We start from the raw sequence: 25,356 nt of genomic DNA, 5'->3' as shown, positions 1-25,356 counted from the left end.
GTGTGTGTACATTACAAACAAAATGTTCATTTCTGATGACTTTCATGGAATGTTTAAGTTAGGTTGCACAGGACATTCCTATTAATGTTGTAAGAATAAAATAAATCAGTTTTTATGACATTCATAGTGTATTTGTTTTAGGTTTAACATAATATTCCATTGATGTTCACACAATATACATTTACCTTTCAAGAACATAAAACAATGTTATATTTACCTTTACCTAACATTCTCAGCAATAAAATCCACTATGTTGCTCACCAGATTTTATAGCAATTCACATTTGAAGACTGGTCTAGACTATGTGAATTCTACACTACAGGACATTTAATCATACAAACATAATTCCTTTTTTAAAAGTTAATCTGTGGACAATCTGCACATGTAGGGTTTGAACCTGCAATGTTTGGTTCCCAAACCATGTCTTTTATCCTCTGCGCCACCACAGAAGCTCATCTGCACCACCACAGAAGCTCATCTGCGCCACCACAGAAGCTCATCTGCGCCACCACAGAAGCTCATCTGTGCCACCACAAAAGCTCATGTGCGCCACCCCAGAAGCTCATCTGCGCCACCACAGGAGCTCATGTGCGCCACCACAGGAGCTCATCTGCGCCACCACAGGAGCTCATGTGCGCCACCACAGGAGCTCATCTGCGCCACCACAGAAGCTCATCTGCGCCACCACAGAAGCTCATCTGCGCCACCACAGAAGCTCATCTGCGCCACCACAGAAGCTCATCTGCGCCACCACAGAAGCTCATGTGCGCCACCACAGAAGCTCATCTGCACTGTATTTTTTCAGTATATAGCCATGGCAGTATGGTCACTTAGGAATTCTTTGAGCCTTCTTTCACATAACTAACCCAGGGAAATACTGTTAACTGGGTTATTCACCATCACTGCACCCATCCTCTTTATATGCTGCATACTTCTGGGCCCACATTTACAAGTATCAAAGACTATTACAGCTGATCTAGGATAATTTTTGCTTTTCAGATCATGAAAAATAAGAAACCGGGGGTCATATCAAGCGTTTCAAAGCAAGAACAATAAAAGATCATTCTATAATCATCACCATAACTGGACAGTTTTTGTGTTATGAGAACATTTGCCACGACTTAATGAATGTTCTGGGAACCTTCACAGAACCAATTTTGGTTTGCTGGGTGTATCTAGTGCTAGATTATTTGTGCCTGGGGCCTCAGAAACAAAAGAGATGTGATCAATCACACATGTTCCGAGCTGAGCTTCTTTCACAGTAACGTTGTTGGTTTAAACATTCCCATAATATTCCATGTATATTGTGTCCCACACAAGCTGTCATCAGACGTTTTCACAGCAACCCGCTACTGTTAGTGTTCACATCTGTCAACACACTATTCATTCATTTGATCAGTGGTTTGCATTGTAAAAAGGCTAAATCCCAGTTGAGTTCTCAGTGTTTCTCAGTTATTCACAGTGTGTTAGACATGCTCAATATGCTGTATGCTGTACAGTATATAACCACCACTGAAGTAAAGGGCACAATCTCAACTAAAAATATTGACACGGCTCACGACATGTAAGGAAGTGGTCTCATAGATGAAGTCAGTCCTTGTACCATATTTATTTGTTGTCAAGTTATTTTTAGTAACGAGACTAGAAATGGATGTGTTGTTGTTTTAGGTGTGTCCGGATGCATTGCACATGGCTATTTTTACAGTATGTTGTTGCTGCAATTATTTTTCCATAAACAGCTACCTTTGTGAATCCTGGCTGACCAAATGAACTCAATGAGCAAAGAAGAGCAAACTTGACTTGACAAGTTGGGATGCCGCAGTGGGGAATAGTGAAAGCCTTCAGAGGCCTTCAGAGGCCTTCGTTTTAATTTCTATTTCATCTTTATAATATTTTTTATGATCTTCTGATTTCATCGCTTCAGTACTGAAGATTAAAAGAAATATGCAGTCAGGATTTTTCTTTGGTAGTCTCTGGGTAGGAAAATCTGGCAAACTCAGCCAGCCTTTAGCTAGACCTTCAGAAGCTGGACAGAAGGCTAATGCCATTCAACTGTATTAGAGCAGTTGCTTACAATGGGTGGAACCGTAAAACAAAGTAAAGACCTAAACATGTCACTACATGCACTACATACATGCAACAGCAAATAATCAGTGGTGCGAGCAGTAGTTTTCCCATGCTAACGCTACACCAGACGGGCCGCAGCCCGTCTGGTGTTCAACCTTCCCAAGTTCTCTCACGTCACCCCGCTCCTCCGCTCTCTCCACTGGGTTCCAGTTGAAGCTCGCATCTGCTACAAGACCATGGTGCTTGCCTACGGAGCTGTGAGGGGAATGGCACCTCAGTACCTCCAGGCTCTGATCAGGCCCTACACCCAAACAAGGGCACTGCGTTCATCCACCTCTGGCCTGCTCGCCTCCCTACCACTGAGGAAGTACAGTTCCCGCTCAGCCCAGTCAAAACTGTTCTCTGCTCTGGCCCCCCAATGGTGGAACAAACTCCCTCACGACGCCAGGACAGCGGAGTCAATCACCACCTTCCGGAGACACCTGAAACCCCACCTCTTTAAGGAATACCTAGGATAGGATAAGTAATCCTTCTCACCCCCCCTTTAAGATTTAGATGCACTATTGTAAAGTGACTGTTCTACTGGATGTCATAAGGTGAATGCACCAATTTGTAAGTCGCTCTGGATAAGAGCGTCTGCTAAATGACTTAAATGTAAATGTAAATGTAAATGTGTAAAGTTGGCTAGCTTGTGTTGTATTAGGGTGACAACGGCGATGGCAGCAGCAGCTCTTAACAACTTCAAGGTGGATGTGGTTGCTAATTTGTTAGCATCACCCTTTATAAAATTCACTTTTAAACTTCTTTTAAACTTTGCTTACAAATGATCATCATCTGGTTGGTGGCACTGTTTTTTGTTGCATCTCGCTTTCTATTAGCTAATGACTGTGAAACATTGTTGTAATTCAACTTCAGATCACCGGTTAGTGTGATGAACGTGATAAAATATACAGTTTCTTCGGAAAGTTTTCAGACCCCTTGACTTTTTCCACAATTTGTTGCTTTACAGCCTCATTCTAAAATTGCTTAAATTGTTTTTTTCCCTCATCAATCTAAATAATAATACCCTATAATGAAAAAGCAAAAATGTTTTTTTAAGTGTTTGCTAATTATATATAATAAAATATCACATTTACATAAGTATTCAGGCCCTTTACTCAGTACTTTTTGTTGGCACTGATGTGATCTTCCTGTCCAGGTGTGGCGCCCCCTCGGGTTCGACCCATGGGGAGATCTTTGTGGGCTATACTCAGCCTTGTCTCAGGGTAGTAAGTTGGTGGTTGAAATGCATTCCAGGAGACTACCTCATGAAGCTGGTTGAGAGAATGCCAGGAGTGTGCAAAGCTGTCATCAAGGCAAATGGTGGCTATTGGAAGAATCACTTTTTTGGTGACAACATGTTACCATATGTGTTATTTAATAGTAAAAATAAAGAAAACCCTTGAATGAGTAGGTGTTCTGGGTGATGGACATCTACAAATGAATACATTTCATATGAAACGTAACATATCACACGAAATGGAGCGTCCCGGTGTCACGTCCTGACCATAGAGAACCCTTGTTTCTCTATGGTGTAAGAGGTCAGGGCGTGACTAGGGGGTATTCTGGTTTAATATTTCAATGTTGTTTATGTTTTCTATGTTGGTGTTTTGTATGATTCCCAATTAGAGGCAGCTGGTATTTGTTGTCTCTAATTGGGGATCATATTTAAGTAGATATTTTTCCCACCTGTGTTTGTGGGATATATTTTGTGTTTGTGCATGTGCACCACGTAGTCACGTTCTGTTGTTTGTTTATTTGATTTGTTTTTTGCTTAAGTTTCTTTGGAATAAATATGTGGAACTCAATATCCGCTGCGCCTTGGTCCCATTCTTACGACAGCCCTGACACCCGGATTTACATACCAAATAATACGAAATGCTCTGAGACCAGATTGCTGCGGTTAATTCATAATGACATCAACAACAACAAAAAACATTCCTCCTCCTTCACTAGAGCTGGAATGGTCCGACTATAGAAGATATAGCCTAATGACAGGCACATTAAGTGATGCTATGTATTCTGTAGTTGTTTTTATTTTTTGAGTTTGATACAACATATTGGAAGATTTTTGGTCCCTCTGAACGTCTACTCACTGTTGCCACTGGGTTGCCATACATGTTGTTTGTCCATTTTTGAAAGAGACTGAAGTTCTACCAAACCTGTTTCTGTATGCACTGTGTAACATAAATGGTCCAGGTTGAGGTTGCGCCATCCTGGTACCCAAGAAAGACCAAGCTGGATTATCAGAACAGGGTTGAAGGTGTATTCCATTTTGAATCCGGTCTATACAGGAAAACAAATTTCATTTCATGTACTGACATTCCCTGAATTTATCAATCAAATCTCAAGGCCAACCTTACTCTGCCATGGCTAACAGAATATTACCGGTAAAGTCATAGTGTACACAGATTGTCATTAACAAGCCAGAAACTAATATTTACACCCATGTTGCTACTCAGACAGTGTTGTCTTCCTTCCTTCCTTCCTAGCTAATAATCCTGTCACTGCAGCTGTCAAGGTGGGTGGGTGTGTCCCGGTAGTCTACCAAAGTTTCCTATTTAGCAGACAGACAGACAGGATCTGTGTCCCAAGTGGCATCCCGTTCCCTATGAAATGCACTACTTTTGACCAGGGCCAAAATAGGGAATAGGATGCCATTTGGGACAAAGCCTGGGAGAGAGTGAAGTGCCTCACCCTACTGACGTCATCAGGTGACCTTCTGGTCAGGACACTGTCCTTATCGGAGTGTTTGGTTGTTCCGGAGTGTCTCTGACAGCCCTATGAGATTTTCACACATCCACCTGGAATACCTGGAATCTAGGTGCCATTTCCTCCAATAGCAAAACATCTTGGCTGCCGGAGACTATCCCTCCATGTTGGAGAGTTGGAGAGCTCTCTGTGTCTACATAGTTGAACTGTCAAAGCACATCTGGACCACAGCTGGGATTAAAGATAGACAAAGCATCTTGTTGAACATGAAAGGACTGAGAACATTTTTGCTTTTATATATTAGTTACTTGAAAAGTATTTATTTGTGTTTTCTGACAGTACTCTCCCAATTTCAGACAATATACTTTCACATGATGTTCCAAATATGCACCTGTAGCATTTTCTTACGGGTTTCAAGAGGTCAGCACGCAAATCCTTGTGCATGCAAATATTTTCATGGACACACCTGTAAAGTACAGTACATCAAGAACCTAAAATAGTGTCTCTGTCTGGCTGGTGAGCATTACATTATCCAAACTATTCACCGGCGACCTCCTCATCCTCTTTATCCCAGGTTTCCTAACCATGCAGTTGAAACCATGTGCAGTCTTTGACTGCCACCTTTCCTGCTGGTGTCTATTTAGTAAACCTTTTAGCTTGGTGGAACATGAAGAGAGGCTTCATGCAATGCATTGTAGTAATCATGTACAGTGCATTCGGAAAACATTCAGACCCCTTGACTTCTTTCACATTTTGTTACGTTACAGCCTTATTCTAATATATAAATATATAAATAAATATATCATCAATCTACACACAATACCCTATAATGACAAAGAGAAAACAGTTTTTTAGAAATGTTTGAAAATGTATTACAAATAAACAGATTATCCCTTATTTACATGTATTCAGCCACTTTACTATGAGACTCGACATTGAGATCAGGTGCATCCTATTTCCATTGATCATCCTTGGGATGTTTTTACAACTTGATTGGAGTCTGCCTGTGGTAAATTCAACTGATTGGACATGATTTGGAAAGGCACACACCTGTCTATATAAGGTCCCAGAGTTGACCGTGCATGTCAGAACAAAGGAATTGTCCGTAGACCTCTGAGACAGGATTGTGTCGAGGCACAGATCTGGCGAAGGGTACCAAAAAATGTCTGCAGAATGGAAGGTCACCAAGAACACAGTTGTCTCCATCATTCTTAAATGGAAGAAGTTTGGAACCAACAAGACTCTTCCTAGAGCTGGCCTCCCGGCCAAACTGAGCAATCGGTGGAGAAGGGCCTTGGTCAGAGAGGCGACCAAGAACCCCATGGTCACTCTGACAAAGCTCCAGTGTTCTTCTGTGGAGTTGGGAGAACCTTCCGGAAGTACAACCATCTCTACAGCACTCCACCAATCAGGCCTTTATGGTGAAGTGGCCAGACAGAAGCCACTCCTCAGTAAAAGGGACATGACAGCCGACAGGTACCTAAAGGACTCTCAGACCATGAGAATCAAGATCCTCTGGTCTGTTGGAACCAAAATGTAACTCTTTAGCCTGAATGCCAAGCATCACGTCTGGATGAAAGCTGGCACCAACCCTACGGTGAAGCATGGTGGTGGCAGCATCATGCTGTGGGGATGTTTTTCAGCATCAGGGACTGGGAGACTAGTCAGGATTGAGGGAAAGATGAACGGAGCAAAGTACATCGAGATCATTGATGAAAACCTGGTCCAGAGTCCTCAGGACCTCAAAATGGGGCTTAGGTTCACCTTCCAACAGGACAACAACCCTAAGCACACAGCCAAGACAATGCATGAGTGTCTACGGGACAAGTCTCTGAATGTCCTTGAGGTGTGCCAAGCTTTAGCGTCATACACAAGACGACTCGAGGCTGTAATCGTTGCCAATGGTGCTCCAACAAATTACTGAGTTAAGGATCTGAATTCTTATGTACATGTGATTTTTCTTTATTTGTTTTGCTAAAATTTCTACAAAACTGTTTTTGCTTTGTCTTTTTGGTGTTATTGTGTGCAGATTGATGAGGGAAAAAAGTTTTTAATCAATTTTAGAAGGAGGTTGTAACTTAACCTAATGTGGAAAAAGTCAAGAGGTCTGAATACATTCCGAATGCACTGTATATTACACTGTCTTAGTCGACAGTGATTCAGCCTTAATCATTTGGTAATGTTTCAGAGCTGATACTTCTCAGTTAAGAAAGAACACATTGTTTCAATGTTGATGTTGGATGAATTTACTGTAAACCTTAGGAGAAAAACATCTTTCACATCATTGTGCTTTATTCTTACAGACTGAGTGAGGATTGTGGAAGAGCTATGGCTCTATATTCAGCCTGTGAGTTTTAATTTGAGTTTAGAAGTTGGCAGTGAGACTGCGATGTTAGGCATCGTCTCTGCCATGAGTTTTACTGGAATAATGAGTCAATGTAAATCACAACATCAATCTATCTTTGGATTTTGGACACATACTGTAGCTAAACCATTTACTTTACAAACCTAACTTGCGAAGTTGGATCACTCTAGCTATTTCTAAACTCATATTAACACACACACACACACACACACACACACACACACACACACACACACACACACACACACACACACACACACACACACACACACACACACACACACACACACACACACACACACACACACACACACACACACACACACACACACACACACACACACACACACACACACACGCCTCTGAGCTGTCAGAGGTGGTGCATCTTCCTCGTTTTGAAGATACAATAAGATCTGGCAGTCTTGACAGTTTTATTATGGCACTGCTCGGACGCCTGACGCTGTTGGTTTAGAGGCGCCCCTGTGCCAAAACCTCAGACACCAATTACATGGTGTTTGCGTGTGTGTCAGATACTGCCCCAGGGGGAGAAGGTGGGTGTATTATTTGTGACTGTTGCTGGCCACAGCTTGTTGACTTTCAGTCACATTCAGATCACCCAGAGCACACTGAGTGTCACCCAAACCAGCAGCATCGTGCCCATAGGGTGCCACCTCAGATTTGTCCTGTAATGTAAGTTTATACTACTAGTCATTTTGTCTAACTATCTTAGTTGGCATGCCTTCTGGCTAGGTTGATACATTTTAGAAAAGCAAACAATAACTGAATGTACTGAATAATACTCACATTCCTTTTAATCTTTTACCCAGATTTTAGCAGAGATGCAGAGAGGGATGTTTTGTTTCTTTAAAAAAGTAATACCAGCCAGGAGGATACAGATAGTTCAAGAGGTATGCTTTTTATGTTTACATATATTTATGTAAAATATTTATATTTATATAATCATTTGATTATGTCTCTAGATTGACCCTGTCCGGACTCCCCCCACCCCAGGTATCTTCACATCATTTGTGCCCCCTCAGATTTTTAGGGTGCATGACGCCCCTGACCCAAACCCATTAATCATAAAACTGGCAGACCTGAAATCTCTCGGTTAGCTGAGGAGAGAAATAGGAGAGGTGAGTTGATAGAGGAAATTATGGCTTCCCGCAACACTCTTTTTCATTGTGGGGACAGACAAAACGTCAACTTTGTAAGTTACAGTGTTGTTATGTTGGACCATTATTTAATATTTGAGCCACTTTTAGATTTTTATTAATGTTGGATAGACATTTTCCTTTAACATACAGAATGTTAGCCATTCTTCATCCATAGTAACAGATTTGGTATAGTAGGCTCCATTTCATTTTAGTTCTCAACACTTTGATCATTGCTTTCTTTTCTACATTAATAGGAACCATAATATTTTCATGGCTTTGCCCTACAGTCCATGTATGTTTGAATCAAATAGAGTTCCTGCACATACCATTGCATAGCTAAACAGTATCCCTTTCAAACTGAATGGGGTCATTGTATTTAGCCCTGAGGGACTTCTCCAACTGTGCCATCTCCCATCAGTTACAGTAATACTGTTGTTCTGATTAAAGCAGCAATAAAACGGGCCTCCTTTAGACCAGCTGAGTACCTGCAGCATCAGCATTTGTAGGTTCGATTACAGGCTCAAAATAGCCAGAAACAAAGTACTTTCTTCTGAAACTCATCAGTCTATTCTTGTTCTGAGAAATGAAGGCTATTCCATGTGAGCCATTGTCAAGACGCTGTGTACTACTCCCTTCACAGAACAGAGCAAAATGGCTCTAACCAGAATAGAAAGAGGAGTGGGAGGCCCCAGTGCACAACTGAGCAAGAGGACAAGTACATTAGAGTGTCAAGTTTGAGAAACAGACGCCTTTACAAAGAAAAAGCTGGCCAATAAAAAGAAAAGATTAAGCTGGGCAAAAGAACACAGACACTGGACAGAGGAAGATTGTAAAAAAAGTGTTATGGACAGACGAATCTAAGTTTGAGGTGTTTGGATCACAAAGAAGAACATTCTTGAGACGCAATTTTTTTAAAAAGATGCTGGAAGAGTGCTTGATGCCATCTGTCAAGCATGGTGGAGGCAATGTGATGTTCTGGGGGTACTTTGGTGGTGGTAAAGTAGGATATTTGTACAGGGTAAAAGGGATCTTGAAGAAGAAAGACTATCATTCCGTTTTGATAGCCACGCCATACCCTGTGGACGGTGCTTAATTGTAGCCAATTTCCTCCTACAACAGGACAATGACCCAAAGCACAGCTCCAAACTATGCTAGAACTATTTAGGGAAGAAGCAATCAGCTGGTATTCTGTCAATAATGGAGTGGCCAGTCAACCTTATTGAGCTGTTGTGGGAGCAGCTTGACCGTATGGTACGTAAGAAGTGCCCATCAAACCAATCCATTTTGTGGGAGGTGCTTCAGGAAACATGGAAATCTCTTCAGATTACCTCAAAAAATTGACAACTACAATGCCAAAGGTCTGCAAAGCTGTAATTGCTGCGAATGGAGGAAATTTGAAGGACACAATTATTATTTGAATTACAAATCACTATTTATAACCTTGTCAAAGTCTTGACTATATTTCCTATTAATTTTGAAACTAATTTCATGTATGTTTTTATGTAAAACAAGGACATTTATTAGTGACCCCAAACTTTTGAACGGTAGTGTACATTGAAATTCAGAGAGCGATTCAGGCTGGATTTCTTCCAAAACATAATTGATGATCTGATGCTCTGGTTTGTCATTGATTGTTTTGCTCCTTTGGATAAATAAAGCAATCATTTTTTCTTTTTACTTTAATTAATGCTTTCAGTAGGACAAATAATGACGTTGCATTCATATTTATAATAAACTTGAACGTGATCTTTGTAATATCTTTGCTCTACCTGTATGTTTGAACAAGCATGATATGAAGTATGCATACTCTATTGCATAACAAAACAATATTGCCTCAGCTTACTGTAGGCCCATTGTCTTCTGCACTGAAGCAAGGTCTCCTCCAAATGTCAAATGTACACTGTGAAATGCGTCCCAAATGGGACCTTATTCCCTATGAAGTGCACTACATTTGACCAGGGACCATTGCGCTCTGGTCGAACGTAGTGCACTAAATATAGAAAAGCGTGCCATTTGAGATGCAGTCAATGTCTCCTCCAAATGTCCCGTGTACACTGTGGGTTACAGCAGGGCTATTGCCTTGCCTATTAGTTTGGGGGCATTGCAAATCCTGTATTTCTTGGACAGTGTGAAAATAAAATAAAAAGGTGTTGAAAACAAAGTTTAGTGCAAACTGGAGTTCACTTTTGGTCTGCTGTAACTGGCTATCCACATGACTTCCACCTGTGTTGGACATGCATCATTTCATCTGTCTCATTCTATTTTCAAACAATCTGTCTTTTCTTATCCCTTCACTCCCCTGTCCCAGCCTTCTTTCTCCATGTGAACTGTTATCCCTTCACTCCCCTGTCCCAGCCTTCTTTCTCCATGTGAACTGTTATCCCTTCACTCCCCTGTCCCAGCCTTCTTTCTCCATGTGAACTGTTATCCCTTCACTCCCCTGTCCCAGCCTTCTTTCTCCATGTGAACTGTTATCCCTTCACTCCCCTGTCCCAGCCTTCTTTCTCCATGTGAACTGTTATCCCTTCACTCCCCTGTCCCAGCCTTCTTTCTCCATGTGAACTGTTATCCCTTCACTCCCCTGTCCCAGCCTTCTTTCTCCATGTGAACTGTTATCCCTTCACTCCCCTGTCCCAGCCTTCTTTCTCCATGTGAACTGTTATCCCTTCACTCCCCTGTCCCAGCCTTCTTTCTCCATGTGAACTGTTATCCCTTCACTCCCCTGTCCCAGCCTTCTTTCTCCATGTGAACTGTTATCCCTTCACTCCCCTGTCCCAGCCTTCTTTCTCCATGTGAACTGTTATCCCTTCACTCCCCTGTCCCAGCCTTCTTTCTCCATGTGAACTGTTATCCCTTCACTCCCCTGTCCCAGCCTTCTTTCTCCATGTGAACTGTTATCCCTTCACTCCCCTGTCCCAGCCTTCTTTCTCCACGTGAACTGTTATCCCTTCACTCCCCTGTCCCAGCCTTCTTTCTCCACGTGAACTGTTATCCCTTCACTCCCCTGTCCCAGCCTTCTTTCTCCATGTGAACTGTTATCCCTTCACTCCCCTGTCCCAGCCTTCTTTCTCCATGTGAACTGTTATCCCTTCACTCCCCTGTCCCAGCCTTCTTTCTCCATGTGAACTGTTATCCCTTCACTCCCCTGTCCCAGCCTTCTTTCTCCATGTGAACTGTTATCCCTTCACTCCCCTGTCCCAGCCTTCTTTCTCCATGTGAACTGTTATCCCTTCACTCCCCTGTCCCAGCCTTCTTTCTCCATGTGAACTGTTATCAATAATTCTCATAATTGAATGGAATGTTGGAGGCATTTAAACGGCATAATGATGCCCAAGTAATACTCCATGTATTGTTCTTTTTTAGATCCATTTCTTAACCAAAAATGTTTCAATGGTATGTAACGGTTATGGTAGGCCTATTTAATTAAGACATTAAGTGAATGGTCCAGACTTTTGCAGAATTCTTCACTCACCCCAAGAAGATATTTATCTCCAGTCATACTGTCATGTTGACCATTATGGTAACAGCCTCTTATTTAGACTAGATGTTAGCATTCTCTGCTGCTTTGCTGTGGTTGCTGGGCAGTGCTACTCTTCACTACAGAATATCAGCATCCCAAATGCACTCTATATAGCCCTACTATGGGTTTGGTCAAAGTAATGCACTATATAGTGAACAGGGTGTCATTTCAGACACAGATTTGTTTCCTCATGGTTCCTCCGGAGTGGAACCTCTCTGTCTCTTTCAGAATGGGACTAGTCATGGCCTTTCAAGTTCAGACCCATGTCAGCCATATTGCTCCAGCACCATGGCAACCACAGGACAGATGAGGTTGGCATTATAAGAGGTGACTTAGATATCAATTCATTTGTTTCGGTTGCATCTAATGTTTTGAAATTAAGAAATAATTAACAACTTCCTGTTTTAATGTTATTTTCCAGGCTGTCACTATAAACAGCTGTTTATATATACAGTATGAATCAAAAGTTTGGACACACCTATTCATTTAAGGGTTTTTCGATATTTTTACTATTTTCTACATTGTAGAATAATAGGGAAAACATCAAAACTATGAAATAAGACATGGAATCATGTAGTAACCAAAACATATTTAATTGTTTGATTCTTCAAAATAGCCAGCTTTGCACGCTCCTGGCATTCTCTCAACCACCTTCACCTGGAATGCTTTTCCAACAATTTTGAAGGAGTTCCCACATATCCTGAGTACTTGTGAGCTGTCTTTTCCTTCACTCTTCGGTCCAACTCACCCCAAACCATCTCAATTAGGTTGAGGCCAGGTCATCTGATGCAGCACTCCATCACTCTCCTTCTTGGTTAAATAGCCTTCTTGGTTAAATAGTGTTGGGTCATTGTCTTGTTCAATAAGATGGGATGGCATATTGCTGCAGAATGCTGTGGTAGCCATGCTGGTTAAGTGTGCCTTGAATTCTAAATAAATCACAGACAGTGTCACCAGCAAAGCATCCCCACACCATCACACACCCTCCTCTATGCTTCACGGTGGGAACCACATATGCGGAGATCATCTGTTCACCTACATAGAATCTCACAAATACATTGTGGTTGGAAACAAATATCTTACATTTGGACTCATCAGACCAAAGGACAGATTTCCACCGGTCTAATGTCCATTGTTCGTGTTTCTTGGTCCAAGCAAGTCACTTCTTCTTATTGGTGTCTTTTAGTAGTGGTTTCTTTTCCGCTATTTGACCACTAAGGTCTGATTCACACAGTCTCCTCCGAACAATTGATGTTGAGATGTGTCTGTTACTTGAACTTTGTGAAGCATTTGTTTGGGCTGCAATCTGAGGTGCAGTTAACTCTGAATGAACTTATTCTCCGCATCAGAGGTAACTGTGGGTCTTCCTTTCCTGTGGTAATCCTCATGAGAGCCAGTTTTATCATAGCGCTTAATGGTTTTTGTGTCTGCACTTGAAGAAACTTTGAAAGTTCTTGATATTTTCCGGATTGACTGACCTTCATGTCTTAAATTAATGATGGACTGTCGTTTCTCTTTGCTTATTTGAGCTGTTCTCGCCATACTATAGACTTGGTCTTTTACCAAATAGGGCCATCTTCTGTATACCTCCCCTACCTTGTCACAACACAACTGATTATACTTTTTTAACACTTTTTTTGGCTACTACATGATTCCATATGTGTTATTTATAGTTTTGATATATATGTTTATATATATATATGTTTAGGAAAGGAAAAGCGAAACCACAATCTCAAAACATAAGGAAGAATATATACACTATGAATAAGCATATTTTCATCTTCCTTATGTTTTAAGATTGTGGTTTCGCTTTTCCTTTCCTAAACATATATATGTATATGTGTATGTTATGTGTATGTTATGTCACACATAACATCTCTCTCTATATATATATGTTATATATATGTTATGTTATGGAAAGGAAAAGCAAAATCACTATCACAAAACATAAGGAAGATGAAAATGTGCTAATTCATCGTGGTCTATTATACAGTACTCAACTCGCGGACCTCTCTTTTCTTTTCTCTTTGCTTATTTGAGCTGTTCTCGCCATACTATAGACTTGGTGTCTGTACCGCGGTTAGATAAACACACATAACACATGGAAACATTTGTAGAATTGCAGGAAATTAGCTTTAAAACAACAATAAATCTCTTTCCGATATAAAATGTGTAGAATTTTGCAAAATTGGCTTTGAAACTTCAAAATGTTATTTCCACCTACAAGAAGGGTGTGAACAGTTTGGCGTCGCATGGGTTGCGAGGTGGGGGTCTGTTACTACTTCGATAAATGACAATATCAATCCGGACCTTTGCCACCTAGAAAATATGTGTGACCGGACCTTCTCAAATAGTACTTGAGTACCCCTGCAGGAAACTTTACACCGTAAATAAGTTTTAGAGGCTATTTGACATCCAGTAGACATCCAGGAGGATCATGTATTTTTCTCCCTTCAACTTGTGTTAAGCTGTGTAAACTTAGCAGCATACCAACGGACTGAGAGGGAGGGAGGTAGGGAGGTAGGGAGGTAGGGAGGGAGGGAGGGAGGGAGGGAGGTAGGGAGGGAGGGAGGGAGGGAGGGAGGGGAGGGAGGGAGGGAGGGAGGGAGGGAGGGAGGGAGGGAGGGAGGGAGGGAGGTAGGTAGGTAGGTAGGGAGGTAGGGAGGTAGGGAGGTAGGGAGGGAGGTAGGGAGGTAGGGGGAGGGAGGGAGGGAGGTAGGGAGGTAGGGAGGTAGGGAGGTAGGGAGGGAGGTAGGGAGGTAGGGAGGTAGGGAGGGAGGTAGGGAGGTAGGGAGGGAGGTAGGGAGGTAGGGAGGGAGGGAGGGAGGGAGGGAGGGAGGTAGGGAGGTAGGGAGGTAGGGAGGTAGGGAGGTAGGGAGGTAGGGAGGTAGGGAGGGAGGTAGGGAGGAGGGAGGTAGGAGGTAGGGAGGTAGGGAGGTAGGGAGGGAGGGAGGGAGGTAGGGAGGTAGGGAGGTAGGGAGGTAGGGAGGTAGGGAGGTAGGGAGGGAGGTAGGGAGGGAGGGAGGGGAAAAAGAAGGGGAGAAAGGGCTGGAAGTGTAAATGGATGACAGGGAGTAGGAGGAATGTGAAACATTTCTGATCTCGCTCCGGTGACTGTTTACATGGCGGTCAGCTCTGTGACATCACAGCTGAGACTTTATAAATGACAGCCATGCAAAGGAATGAGTAGTTAGCCAACAGCAAGCAGCACTGGTAGCTAGCTAGCACCACTACCAACACCTTATCACTTAGAGGTTAGACAGACAGACACAACAGAGCAGTCCAATCAACCTACAGTCGTTTCAATGGAAATTTCAAGACAACTCCGTGACAATGTGATAGCCTTGGCATTACTGCTCTGTATGGTTGCACTGCAGGTGAGGCCACACGGGTTTTCTGCTTTTTTTCTCGTTGTGTGTATGGGGAGGTGAACTGTACCCGTATCTTACACCTGTTTCTCAGGATGTGGACTGTCTGTGGAGATCAATGTGACTACATTCCATTGATTGTATCCATTCATTCCATGGAAAGAGCTATCACAAGATTCCAGGTGGCTATGTTTGAAGATTAAATCAAATCTGTTTCGATAGAACTGATTGTTTGTTTTTATGTTTGTGTTGTTTTTATTTGTAAATTACTCTATAGCCAATTTGTAATATTTGTAACTTACTCTAGAGCCAATTTTATAATATTTGTAACTTTCTCTATAGCCAATTTGTAATATTTGTACAATAAGCTGTTCATTGCATGATGTACCAGTATTAGACACTGCATAGTCCGATTTTTTTGTTTTTTAAAATCTAGAAATGGGCAACAAAAAAATACAATTTTTGTACACTTTGATCTTCATGAATAATAATGATCAATATTGATGTATTAAGAATATTGTGAATGTTTGATGTTAATTTGTATAGTTGCATAGAGAATAGTTTGAGATGACAAATTATTTTTAAAACAATGGAAGAGTCCAGGGGGGATGACATTGAGGCCGGTATGTCCAAAGATTGCCTGCTGTGGGCTCCATTATCTGCCTGTAATTGAAAACAGGAGTATTTTAACTAGACAGTGTTGGACATAATGTACTAGATAGTGTACTTTGACTAGACAGTGTTGGACATAGTAGACAAATTACTTCTACCAAATACACATTTTTTTACCAAACTTACATTTGGTCATAAAAAGGATGTTTTATTTCAGAACATAACTGCAGCATTGTTTTAACTGTGATGATGTTGATGACGATTATGAGGATTAACTGTGATGATGTTGATGACGATGATGAGGATTAACTGTGATGATGTTGATGACGATTATGAGGATGGCGACAATGAAAATATTGTTGATACTTGAGATGGTGATAATAATGATGAAGATGATTATGATGACGATGATGACGGAGATAATGATGATGACTATGACGACAACAACAACTGACCAACAATCTCTACCTGCTCTAACCTCTAACATCTGCCCCTGTGTTACTCCAGGTGTGGTGTCAGCTATGCCCGGGACCATGCCAGTGCCCCAGCCCTGTGCCCCTGTGCCCAGCTGGAGTCCCTCTGGTCCTGGACGGCTGCCAGTGCTGCCAGGTGTGTGCCCGGCAGCAGGGTGAGGCCTGCAGTGATCTGTACTTGTGTGACAGCCAGAGAGGACTGCAGTGTGACTACAGCACTAGCTTCTCCGGCAACCCTGGAGAGTGTTCCAGTGAGTACCAATTGTTTATTGACTTTCAGTCATAAACAAATGCAACAGTGCCACCCTTCTTAACAGTAAACAAGCAGCCTCTGCCCAAGCCAAACCCAGGCCTGAAAGATTCAGAGTCAGTTTAGACCAGGTGTGGTTTGGCTTTGCAGTCTGTGTGGGTGGGACAAACAGACAACTCTTTTCTGACACTAAACAACCAACCTCTGCCCATGACAATTAGCAAATAAAGGGAGAGGGTTTGAAGCTGCACTCTGTTGGACTGTCTGTATGTAAGAGAGGGACAAACATACACTCTGTTTAGGGCATATACTCAGCCAGCTAGCCAGCCGGAAAGTGGAGGGGCTTTAGTTTGCCTGTATTTCAAAACACCTCAACCTCTATTTTCAGTGGTGGTGTTGACACACTTCCCATTGAGAATGCTAGATTGCAGAGACAACACACACAGATTGCAAAACAGACTTTTCAGTCTCCCCAGGCCTGAGTTGTGTCCCAAATGACACCCTATTCCCTACATGGTGCATGACCAGAGCAGTGCACTTAGTAGGGAATAGGGTGCCATTTGGGCCACAGGCTGGTTTCCCATAACATCACATAACAACCCACAGGCTTGGCAGTAGACATGAGCCTCTTGAGTCCTTACCTCGCTCTTTCATAAGCTCTCTCTCTCTCTCTCTCTCTCTGTTTGAGGTTTTCCTTTCCTAATTGTATTTCCTTCAGACCAGAGCAAGGGCAATGTTCCAGGGTACGGGTTAGGATTAGGGTGGGGATGCCAGTCCAGGGTAAGGACCCTAAAATAATCTCTCTGTCCTGTTCCCACATCATACTGGGGTTCAAATACTATGTGAAATCCTTTCAAATACTTTATCTGTGCTTGATTGAGCTTACCTGGTTTGATGGAGCAATAGAATAGTCCCAAAAATACAAACTCTGCCCATCTGGACTCCAGGCAGGCTAGAACAAACGCTCAAACTATTTGAAAAGATTTCAAATGGAATTTGAACCCAGCTCTGTTCTGTTCATACCCGTCCAGGTCAGGAGGAGTTGGGCTGTGAGATGAATGGGGTTTCTTACCTGGATGGCCAGGTGTTCCAGCCCTCCTGTGCCACCCAGTGCCGCTGCCTGGGGGGAGGTGTGACCTGTGTGCCCCTGTGCCCTGAGGACATACGTCTGCCCAGCCCAGACTGCCCATACCCCCAGCGGGTACAGCTGCCTGGGAAGTGTTGCAAGGAGTGGGTGTGTGAGAACACGGACAATACCATCCTTCAGGATGCCATCACAGGTAACATCAAGCTTGGATAACAGTCATACACTAGTCTGGTCCAAGATCTGTTTGTGCTCTATAGTCCACTACTATGGTGGTTGTCATTGACAATACAATACAAACAGAGCTGGCACCAGTCTTGTCATCCTCTGTTCTGACGCAGGTTTCTGCTACATCTTTAAACTGGACCATATTTAAAAATCACTGTGGATTCCAATGTTATTTTCTGATTTTAGACAAGCTACTTGACATATATAAGGAATTGTTCACACAATTGGATACCACAATGACAGATGTTATTTTGTTGATCAAGCTGTAGGACAATATTAACATCCCACAAGTGCATCGATGACGTCGTCCCCACAATGACTGTACGTACATACCCCAACCAGAAGCCATAGATTACAGGCAACATCCACACAGAGCTAAAGGGTAGAGATGCTGCTTTCAAGGAGCGGGACTCTAACCCGGAAGCTTGTAAGAAATCCCGCTATGCCCTCTGACGAACCATCAAACAGGCAAAGCGTCAATACAGGACTAAGATAGAATCATACTACACCAGCTCCGACGCTCGTTGGATGTGGCAGGGCTTGCAAACTATTACAGACTACAAAGGGAAGCACAGCCTTGAGCTGACCCGTGACACAAGCCTACCAGATGAGCTAAATTACTTCTATGCTCGCTTCGAGGCAAGCAACACCGAAGCATGCATGAGAGCATCAGCTGTTCTGGATGACTGTGTGATCACGCTCTCCGTAGCCAATGTTAGTAACACCTTTAAACAGGTCAACATTCACAAGGCCAGACGGATTACCAGGATGTGTACTCCAAGCATGCGCAGACCAACTGGCAAGTGTCTTCCCTGACATTTTCAACCTGTGCCTGACTGAGTCTGTAATACCAAAATGTTTCAAGCAGACCACCATAGTCCCTGTGCCCAAGAACGCTACGGTACTGTAACCTGCCTAAATGACTACCGACCTGTAGAAGTCACGTCCATAGTCATGAAGGTAACAACACATCTGCCACGCTCATCCTCAACACAGGGGCCCCTCAGGTGTGCGTGCTCTGTCTCCTCATGTACTCCCTGTTCACTCCTGACTGCATGACCAGGCACGACTCCAATGCCATCATTAAGTTTGACAATGACACAACAGTGATAGGGCTGATCACTGACAACGATGAGACAGCCTATAGGGAGGAGGTCAGAGACCTGGCTATGTGGTGCCAGGATAACAACCTCTCACTCAACGTGATCAAGACAAAGGAGATGATTGTGGACTACAGGAAAAGGAGGACCGAGCACGACTCCATTCTCATCAAAGAGGCTGCAGTGGAGCAGGTTGAGAGCTTCAAGTTCCTTGGTGTCATCACCAACAAACTATCATGGTCCATACACACCAAGACAGTCGTGAAGAGGGCACGCCAAAGCCTATTCCCCCTCAGGAGACTGAAAAGATTTGGCATGAGTCCTCAGATCCTCAAAAAGTTCTACAGCTGCACCATCGAGAGCATCCTGACTGCTTGCATCACTGCCTGGTATGGCAACTGCTCGGCCTCCGACCACAAGGCACTTAGTGCATACGGCCCAGTACATCACTGGGGTAAAGATTCCTGTCAGTGAAAGGCCCTAAAAATTTCAAAAACTCCAGACACCCCACACTCTCTGCTTCCGCATGGCAAGTGGTACCGGAGCGCCAAGTCTAGGTCCAAAAGGCTTCTTAACAGCTTCTACCCCCAAACCATAAGACTCCCGAACAGCTAATCAAATGGCTACCCAGACGATTTGCATTGTCCCCCCCCCCTCTCTCTTATAATGCTGTTACTCTCTGTTTATTATCTATGCATGTCAATTTAACTCTACCTACATGTACATATTACCTCAATTACCTGGACTAACCTATGCCCCCGCACATTGACTCTGTACTGGTACCGCCTGTACTCTATACAGACTTGCTACTGTTATTTTGCTGCTGCTCTTTAATCATTTTAAAAATTATATATATTTTTTTACTTATCTATTTTTTTCTTAAAACTGCATTGTTGGTTAAGGGCTTGTAAGTAACCATTTCGCTGTAAGATAACACCTGATTTGAGCTGTCACTGACATTCACTGTCTGAGGTATTTTATTGATGTTTAGCATTTAATTGGGGTGAATTTGGCCAAATGAAAAGACACAATGTCCAAATATAACCACAGCATTTCAATGGAAAAGTCTGGCCAGATGAAGATTCACATTATTGTTAAAATAGAAAGTCCTCTTACAGTGGACCATGTTTCCCATATGCATCCCATATGGCACCCTATTCCCTATGTAGTGCACTATTTTTGACCAAAACCGATATGGTTCTGGTCACAGCGGACCAGAAACACAGCTGGTTATTATGACTCACAGATTCAACCAGAGTTAGGGAGTGATCTCCGTCGATAACACTGCTTTTCTGTGATACAAAAAGACAAAAAGTTCCTGTCCAATTTGAGGCCATTTGAGTCATTTAAGAGACATTATGACATCTGAAACCCACTGATACATTTTTTTTAAACCTGGGAATTCATGTCAGATTAGTTTTTTGGCTCTGATTGAGTTGTTAACAGCTGGATGTCGTGACAAGTCACTCATTCCTCATTGTCCTGTTTGTGCTCGAAGCGCACTGCTGTTATTCCCCATACTTCTTCTTCTTTTTAAGACAGCTGAAGCAAGCAATCAAGTATTCTTGAGGAAATTCACCATTCAGTCTCATTTCTCTCCTGGCCTCCTCTCTCCAGCCTCCAGATCAGACAGGTTGTGGCCAGGCATGTCTGGTCCCCAGCCAAACCCAGCCTTTAACTGTATAGACCAGAGTACAGAGTGGAGTGTCTGCTCCCAGACTTGTGACGGTGGGGTCTCCACTCGGGTTTCCAACAAGAACCCAGCCTGCCGGCTCGAGATGCAGAGCCGTCTTTGTAAGGTCTGGCCCTGTCAGGCACTCCAGCCACGCAGAAGCCCCATGGTGAGCCCATACCTGCCCATATAACCTCTCGTAACCCACTCCCCAACCGGCCTACCTCACATGTCATAGGTTATATCAACAGGGATATTAGGTTATGTCAACAGGGATATTAGGTTATGTCAACAGAGATATTAGGTATGTCAACAGGGATGTTAGGTTATGTCAACAGGGATGTTAGGTTATGTCAACAGGGATGTTAGGTTATGTCAACAGGGATATTAGATTATGGCAACAGGGATATTAGGTTATGGCAACAGGATCATTAGATTATGTCAACAGGGATATTAGATTATGTCAACAGGGATGTTAGGTTATGTCAACAGGATCATTAGATTATGTCAACAGGGATATTAGGTTACGTCAAGAGGGATATTAGGTTATGGCAACAGGGATATTAGGTTATGACAACAGGGATATTAGGTTATGGCAACAGGGATATTAGGTTATGACAACAGGGATATTAGGTTATGGCAACAGGGATTTTAGGTTATGGCAACAGGGATATTAGGTTATGACAACAGGGATATTAGGTTATGGCAACAGGGATTTTAGGTTATGGCAACAGGGATATTAGGTTGTGACAACAGGGATATTAGGTTATGACAACAGGGATATTAGGTTATGGCAACAGGGATATTAGGTTATGTCAACAGGGATATTAGGTTATGTCAACAGGGATTTTAGGTCATGACAACAGGGATATTAGGTCATGGCAACAGGGATATTAGGTTATGTCAACAGAGATATTAGGTTCTGTCTTATGGCAAAAGGGATATTAGGTTATGGCAACAGGGATTTTAGGTTATGGCAACAGGGATATTAGGTTATGTCAACAGGGATGTTAGGTTATGTCAACAGGGATATTAGATTATGGCAACAGGGATATTAGGTTATGGCAACAGGGATGTTAGGTTATGTCAACAGGATCATTAGATTATGTCAACAGGGATATTAGGTTACGTCAAGAGGGATATTAGGTTATGTCAACAGGGATATTAGGTTATGGCAACAGGGATATTAGGTTATGTCAACAGGGATATTAGGTATGTCAACAGGGATATTAGATTATGGCAACACGGATATTAGCTTTTGGCAACAATGATATTAGGTTATGTCAACAGGGATATTAGGTTATTAAATGTAAATGTAATGTCAACAGGGATATAAGGTTATGTCAATCGGGGTATTAGGTTATGTCAACAGAGATATTAGATAAGATCAACAGGACCCATGCCATACATATGCCTCATATATGTGCTAAAATGTGTGCTCCTGTCACCTCGACTCTAATGTAAAGTGTGCAGTCCTTTATTAAATGGCCATACTGTATGGTCTGGAGTATTCTTGTGTTGGAAACGCATGTGCTATGTGTACAACATTGTACAAAAAATCATGTATTATGGTGTTATATTTTTTCTTCAATAATTGCATTTGAGTTCATTCCTAATTTAATAAAACATACATGAACCTATATTCTCAGCAGCTATGAGCTCATCTAGTAGGCTAACATTGGTGATCTGTGTGTGTTTTCTCAGTCGGGCCGGCGCTGCGAGCCGAGCTACAGGTCAGTGGTGCCAGTAAGACTGGTGCACCAGGGCTGCTACAGCACACGAGTCTACCGGCCCCGGTATTGTGGCCAGTGTACCGACGCCCGCTGCTGCTCCCCATACCGGACCAGCACGGCCACCGTGGCATTCCGGTGCCCCACAGGCAGGCTCCTACACCGGGCAGTCATGATGATCCAGTCCTGTGTCTGTCACTACAACTGCCCCTACTCAGCTTCAGGCCCCTATGCAGCTGTACCCTACTCAGTTTCAGGCCCCTATGCAGCTGTACCCTACACAGCTTCAGGACCCTATGCAGCTGTACCCTACCCAGGCCCTTCACGCTCATACAGGAGCCCTGCCATTTGGGGCTAGACTTGCATTTCGATTCAACCCTCCAGTCCCCCTTGAGAACCTAGGGCGTCCACCGTGGCTCTCCACCTCAATATGTTCAGCATAGGGCTTTTTCCCAGGAGATCTCCACTTTACTACTTACTGTAAGTTATTGTAGAGATCGAGAGCCCTATCCTACCCCCCTTCATGCACTGACACTCCCATACTGAGACATGGGAGCAACACGTATTCTGTGTCCCAATGTCCATACCGGTACACTACTTGCCAAATAGATAGATAAGTGGTATACAAGTATGGATATTGGAACAGAGCCTCTCTCTATCACGACTGGATCCAGCAGGTGTAACCTATACCTCTTAGGATAGATAGGGGAAGTGAAATGGTCTTCTGGGTAATAAACTGGGACTGAGTTGGGGGATAAAGCCCTGACATGACTGGACAAGGTCAGTCTGCACTAAGACCTCTACTCTCTTCCATTTTATCACCTGTCATAGGGTGACCCCATGAGGAGGAGAATAGGTCAATAAACCCTAATTAGCTAGGCTCGTCGCAGGTCTGTTTGTGTTTTTCTCTACTACATGGTCATTGTCAAGCCAAACATTTAGCATGACGTCTCCATAAGGAGACTGACAGAGCTACTGTTTAGCATATGGAAGTGAACTACTGTAACACAACACGTCTTGTCTACTGATTGACCAACTGTAGTATCATATGACTAGACTAGACGACATGTGTTGCCTTTCTTGACTCATCTTAGGTCTTAGTGTTTCTCCTGGACTCCTGACTTAGTTGACTGAATAAGTGTTGTTACTTACATTTTCGTGAATTTATTTTACAGAATGACACCAACTTTTGGGTTGATAGACACTGTATCTTGCCTTGCAAATTCCATCTGTTGTATCAGTTTGTTTGTTTATAAATGTGTCTATTTTGTGATGAAATTGTACTTTTATTTTCTAAGTTGCTGTAAATATAAACCATTCTTATGCTTTTTGAAACATACAACTGTATCGTTGATTCTATGCATTTCCAAAATGTTTTCCATTCACAGTGCCTTTTGTGTAAAGCTTGAGCTCATTTGTACATTGCATATTATTCAATAATTATTTGCTATATTGAGATGTTGTTGTAATTTCTTCTGTAACTTTCCCATAAATCTCCTTATGAATGATTAGTGATTTGTGTGCTGATATTTCAACATACACACTGTAGAGTCCCAATATCAGAATGCCATGTAAATTCATTGACATCTAGTGGCTTCTATTGGACTCACAGTACCAGTGCAAATAGTTGTGTGATGAATAGGAAACTGACCGGATCTAAATTGATGTCATTTATTTTTATATAAAATGACTGAATGTTGACCTTGATCAAAAAGTTATGTTCTAGGCTTTCCTCAAAAAGCATCTTGTTTCAAACCACTGTTACAAAACTGAATGAAATAAGGGGTCACTGTGTGTGTGTGTGTGTGTGTGTGTGTGTGTGTGTGTGTGTGTGTGTGTGTGTGTGTGTGTGTGTGTGTGTGTGTGTGTGTGTGTGTGTGTGTGTGTGTGTGTGTGTGTGTGTGTGTGTGTGTGTGTGTGTGTGTGTGTGTGTGTGTGTCTAGACATGGAAATGAGTCCCTACTGATAATTTCAGAATTTGTCTGTATAGAGAGTCAGTGATACAGCTTGTCATAGAGCAAATAGCACTTTCACACAAAACATTGTGAGAGAACACCTACCTCCACCTTTTGCAATCTTCATGTGGAGCTCTGAGAATAACTGAGAAGTATTGGTTTCCTTACATGTATTAGCGTATACAGGTACCTGAGCATTGTCCACCTCTTTGAGAGTGATGGGCAGGATAACTGAGGGTCTCTGTAGTTATTTATCACTGCTGTAGTTTGGGTTTTTGTCTGCATTCAGATGGGGTGGCAGGGTTGCCTAGAGGTTAGAGCATTGGACTAGTTGCAAGTTCAAATCCCCGAGGTGACAAGGTACAAATCTGTCGTTCTGCCCCTGAGCAGGCAGTTAACCCACTGTTCCTAGGCTGTCATTGAAAATAAGAATTTGTTCTTAACTGACTTGCCTAGTTAAATAAAAGTTAAATAAATTCCTGATGTGTACTTTGACAGAACAGTACCCAACTCTTCTTCAGGGACAGAAACATGCTTTGACACCACCTCTGACTGCTTTACCAATGATTACCTGAACTACAGTATTGTATGGACAGTATGTGGATTCTGCATCTCTCTGCTCATCATATGGGGTTGCTATGAACACGTGGCTGTGGTTCTCTCCACCAAAACCAATATCAACCAAGTGATGAAGCAGAGATGCCTAAAACTGGTGTTCCTTGTGACTTTTCTCTTCTCTGTTTGTTACACACCGTATCATATATTCAGGAATCTAAACCTGAAAACTAGGATTTTGAAAGGAGAATTGTGTGTCAGAATTGGTTCACAGACATCTACATTGCTCACCAAGTCAGCCCTTGTATGTCTAAACAGTGCCTTCAACCCATTGGTCTACCTCTACAGTAATGATGATCTTCTCATGCAGATCACCAGGCTTTGGGAATGAGCAGTCTGTCCCTCAGATATTCAAGCATCGCATCCAGGGACAAGCTTCAGCACCAATGAGTTCAACACAGCATTCTCA

The 25,356-nt window shown here is 42.7% G+C and overlaps 1 protein-coding gene and 1 pseudogene across 1 annotated transcript; both read left to right on the top strand.

Annotated features, from left to right (window-relative positions):
* The first annotated feature begins 542 nt into the window (after positions 1–542).
* LOC124017878 (CCN family member 2-like) lies at positions 543–23,721 on the top strand. Its single transcript, XM_046333133.1, has 5 exons — positions 543–764; positions 16,348–16,564; positions 17,595–17,843; positions 20,593–20,816; positions 22,352–23,721. The coding sequence occupies exons 1-5, from the start codon at positions 543–545 to the stop codon at positions 22,733–22,735; spliced, it is 1,296 nt and encodes a 431-aa protein (XP_046189089.1). The 3' UTR covers positions 22,736–23,721.
* Positions 23,321–25,278, top strand: LOC124017871 (annotated as a pseudogene).
* The last annotated feature ends 78 nt before the right edge of the window (positions 25,279–25,356 follow it).

This window comes from Oncorhynchus gorbuscha, linkage group LG03 (genome assembly GCF_021184085.1).
Source record: "Oncorhynchus gorbuscha isolate QuinsamMale2020 ecotype Even-year linkage group LG03, OgorEven_v1.0, whole genome shotgun sequence".
Classification (NCBI taxonomy): Eukaryota; Metazoa; Chordata; class Actinopteri; order Salmoniformes; family Salmonidae; genus Oncorhynchus; species Oncorhynchus gorbuscha.
The sequence above is the reverse complement of the archived record's forward strand: the minus strand, read 5'-3'. Positions and strand labels throughout refer to the sequence as shown.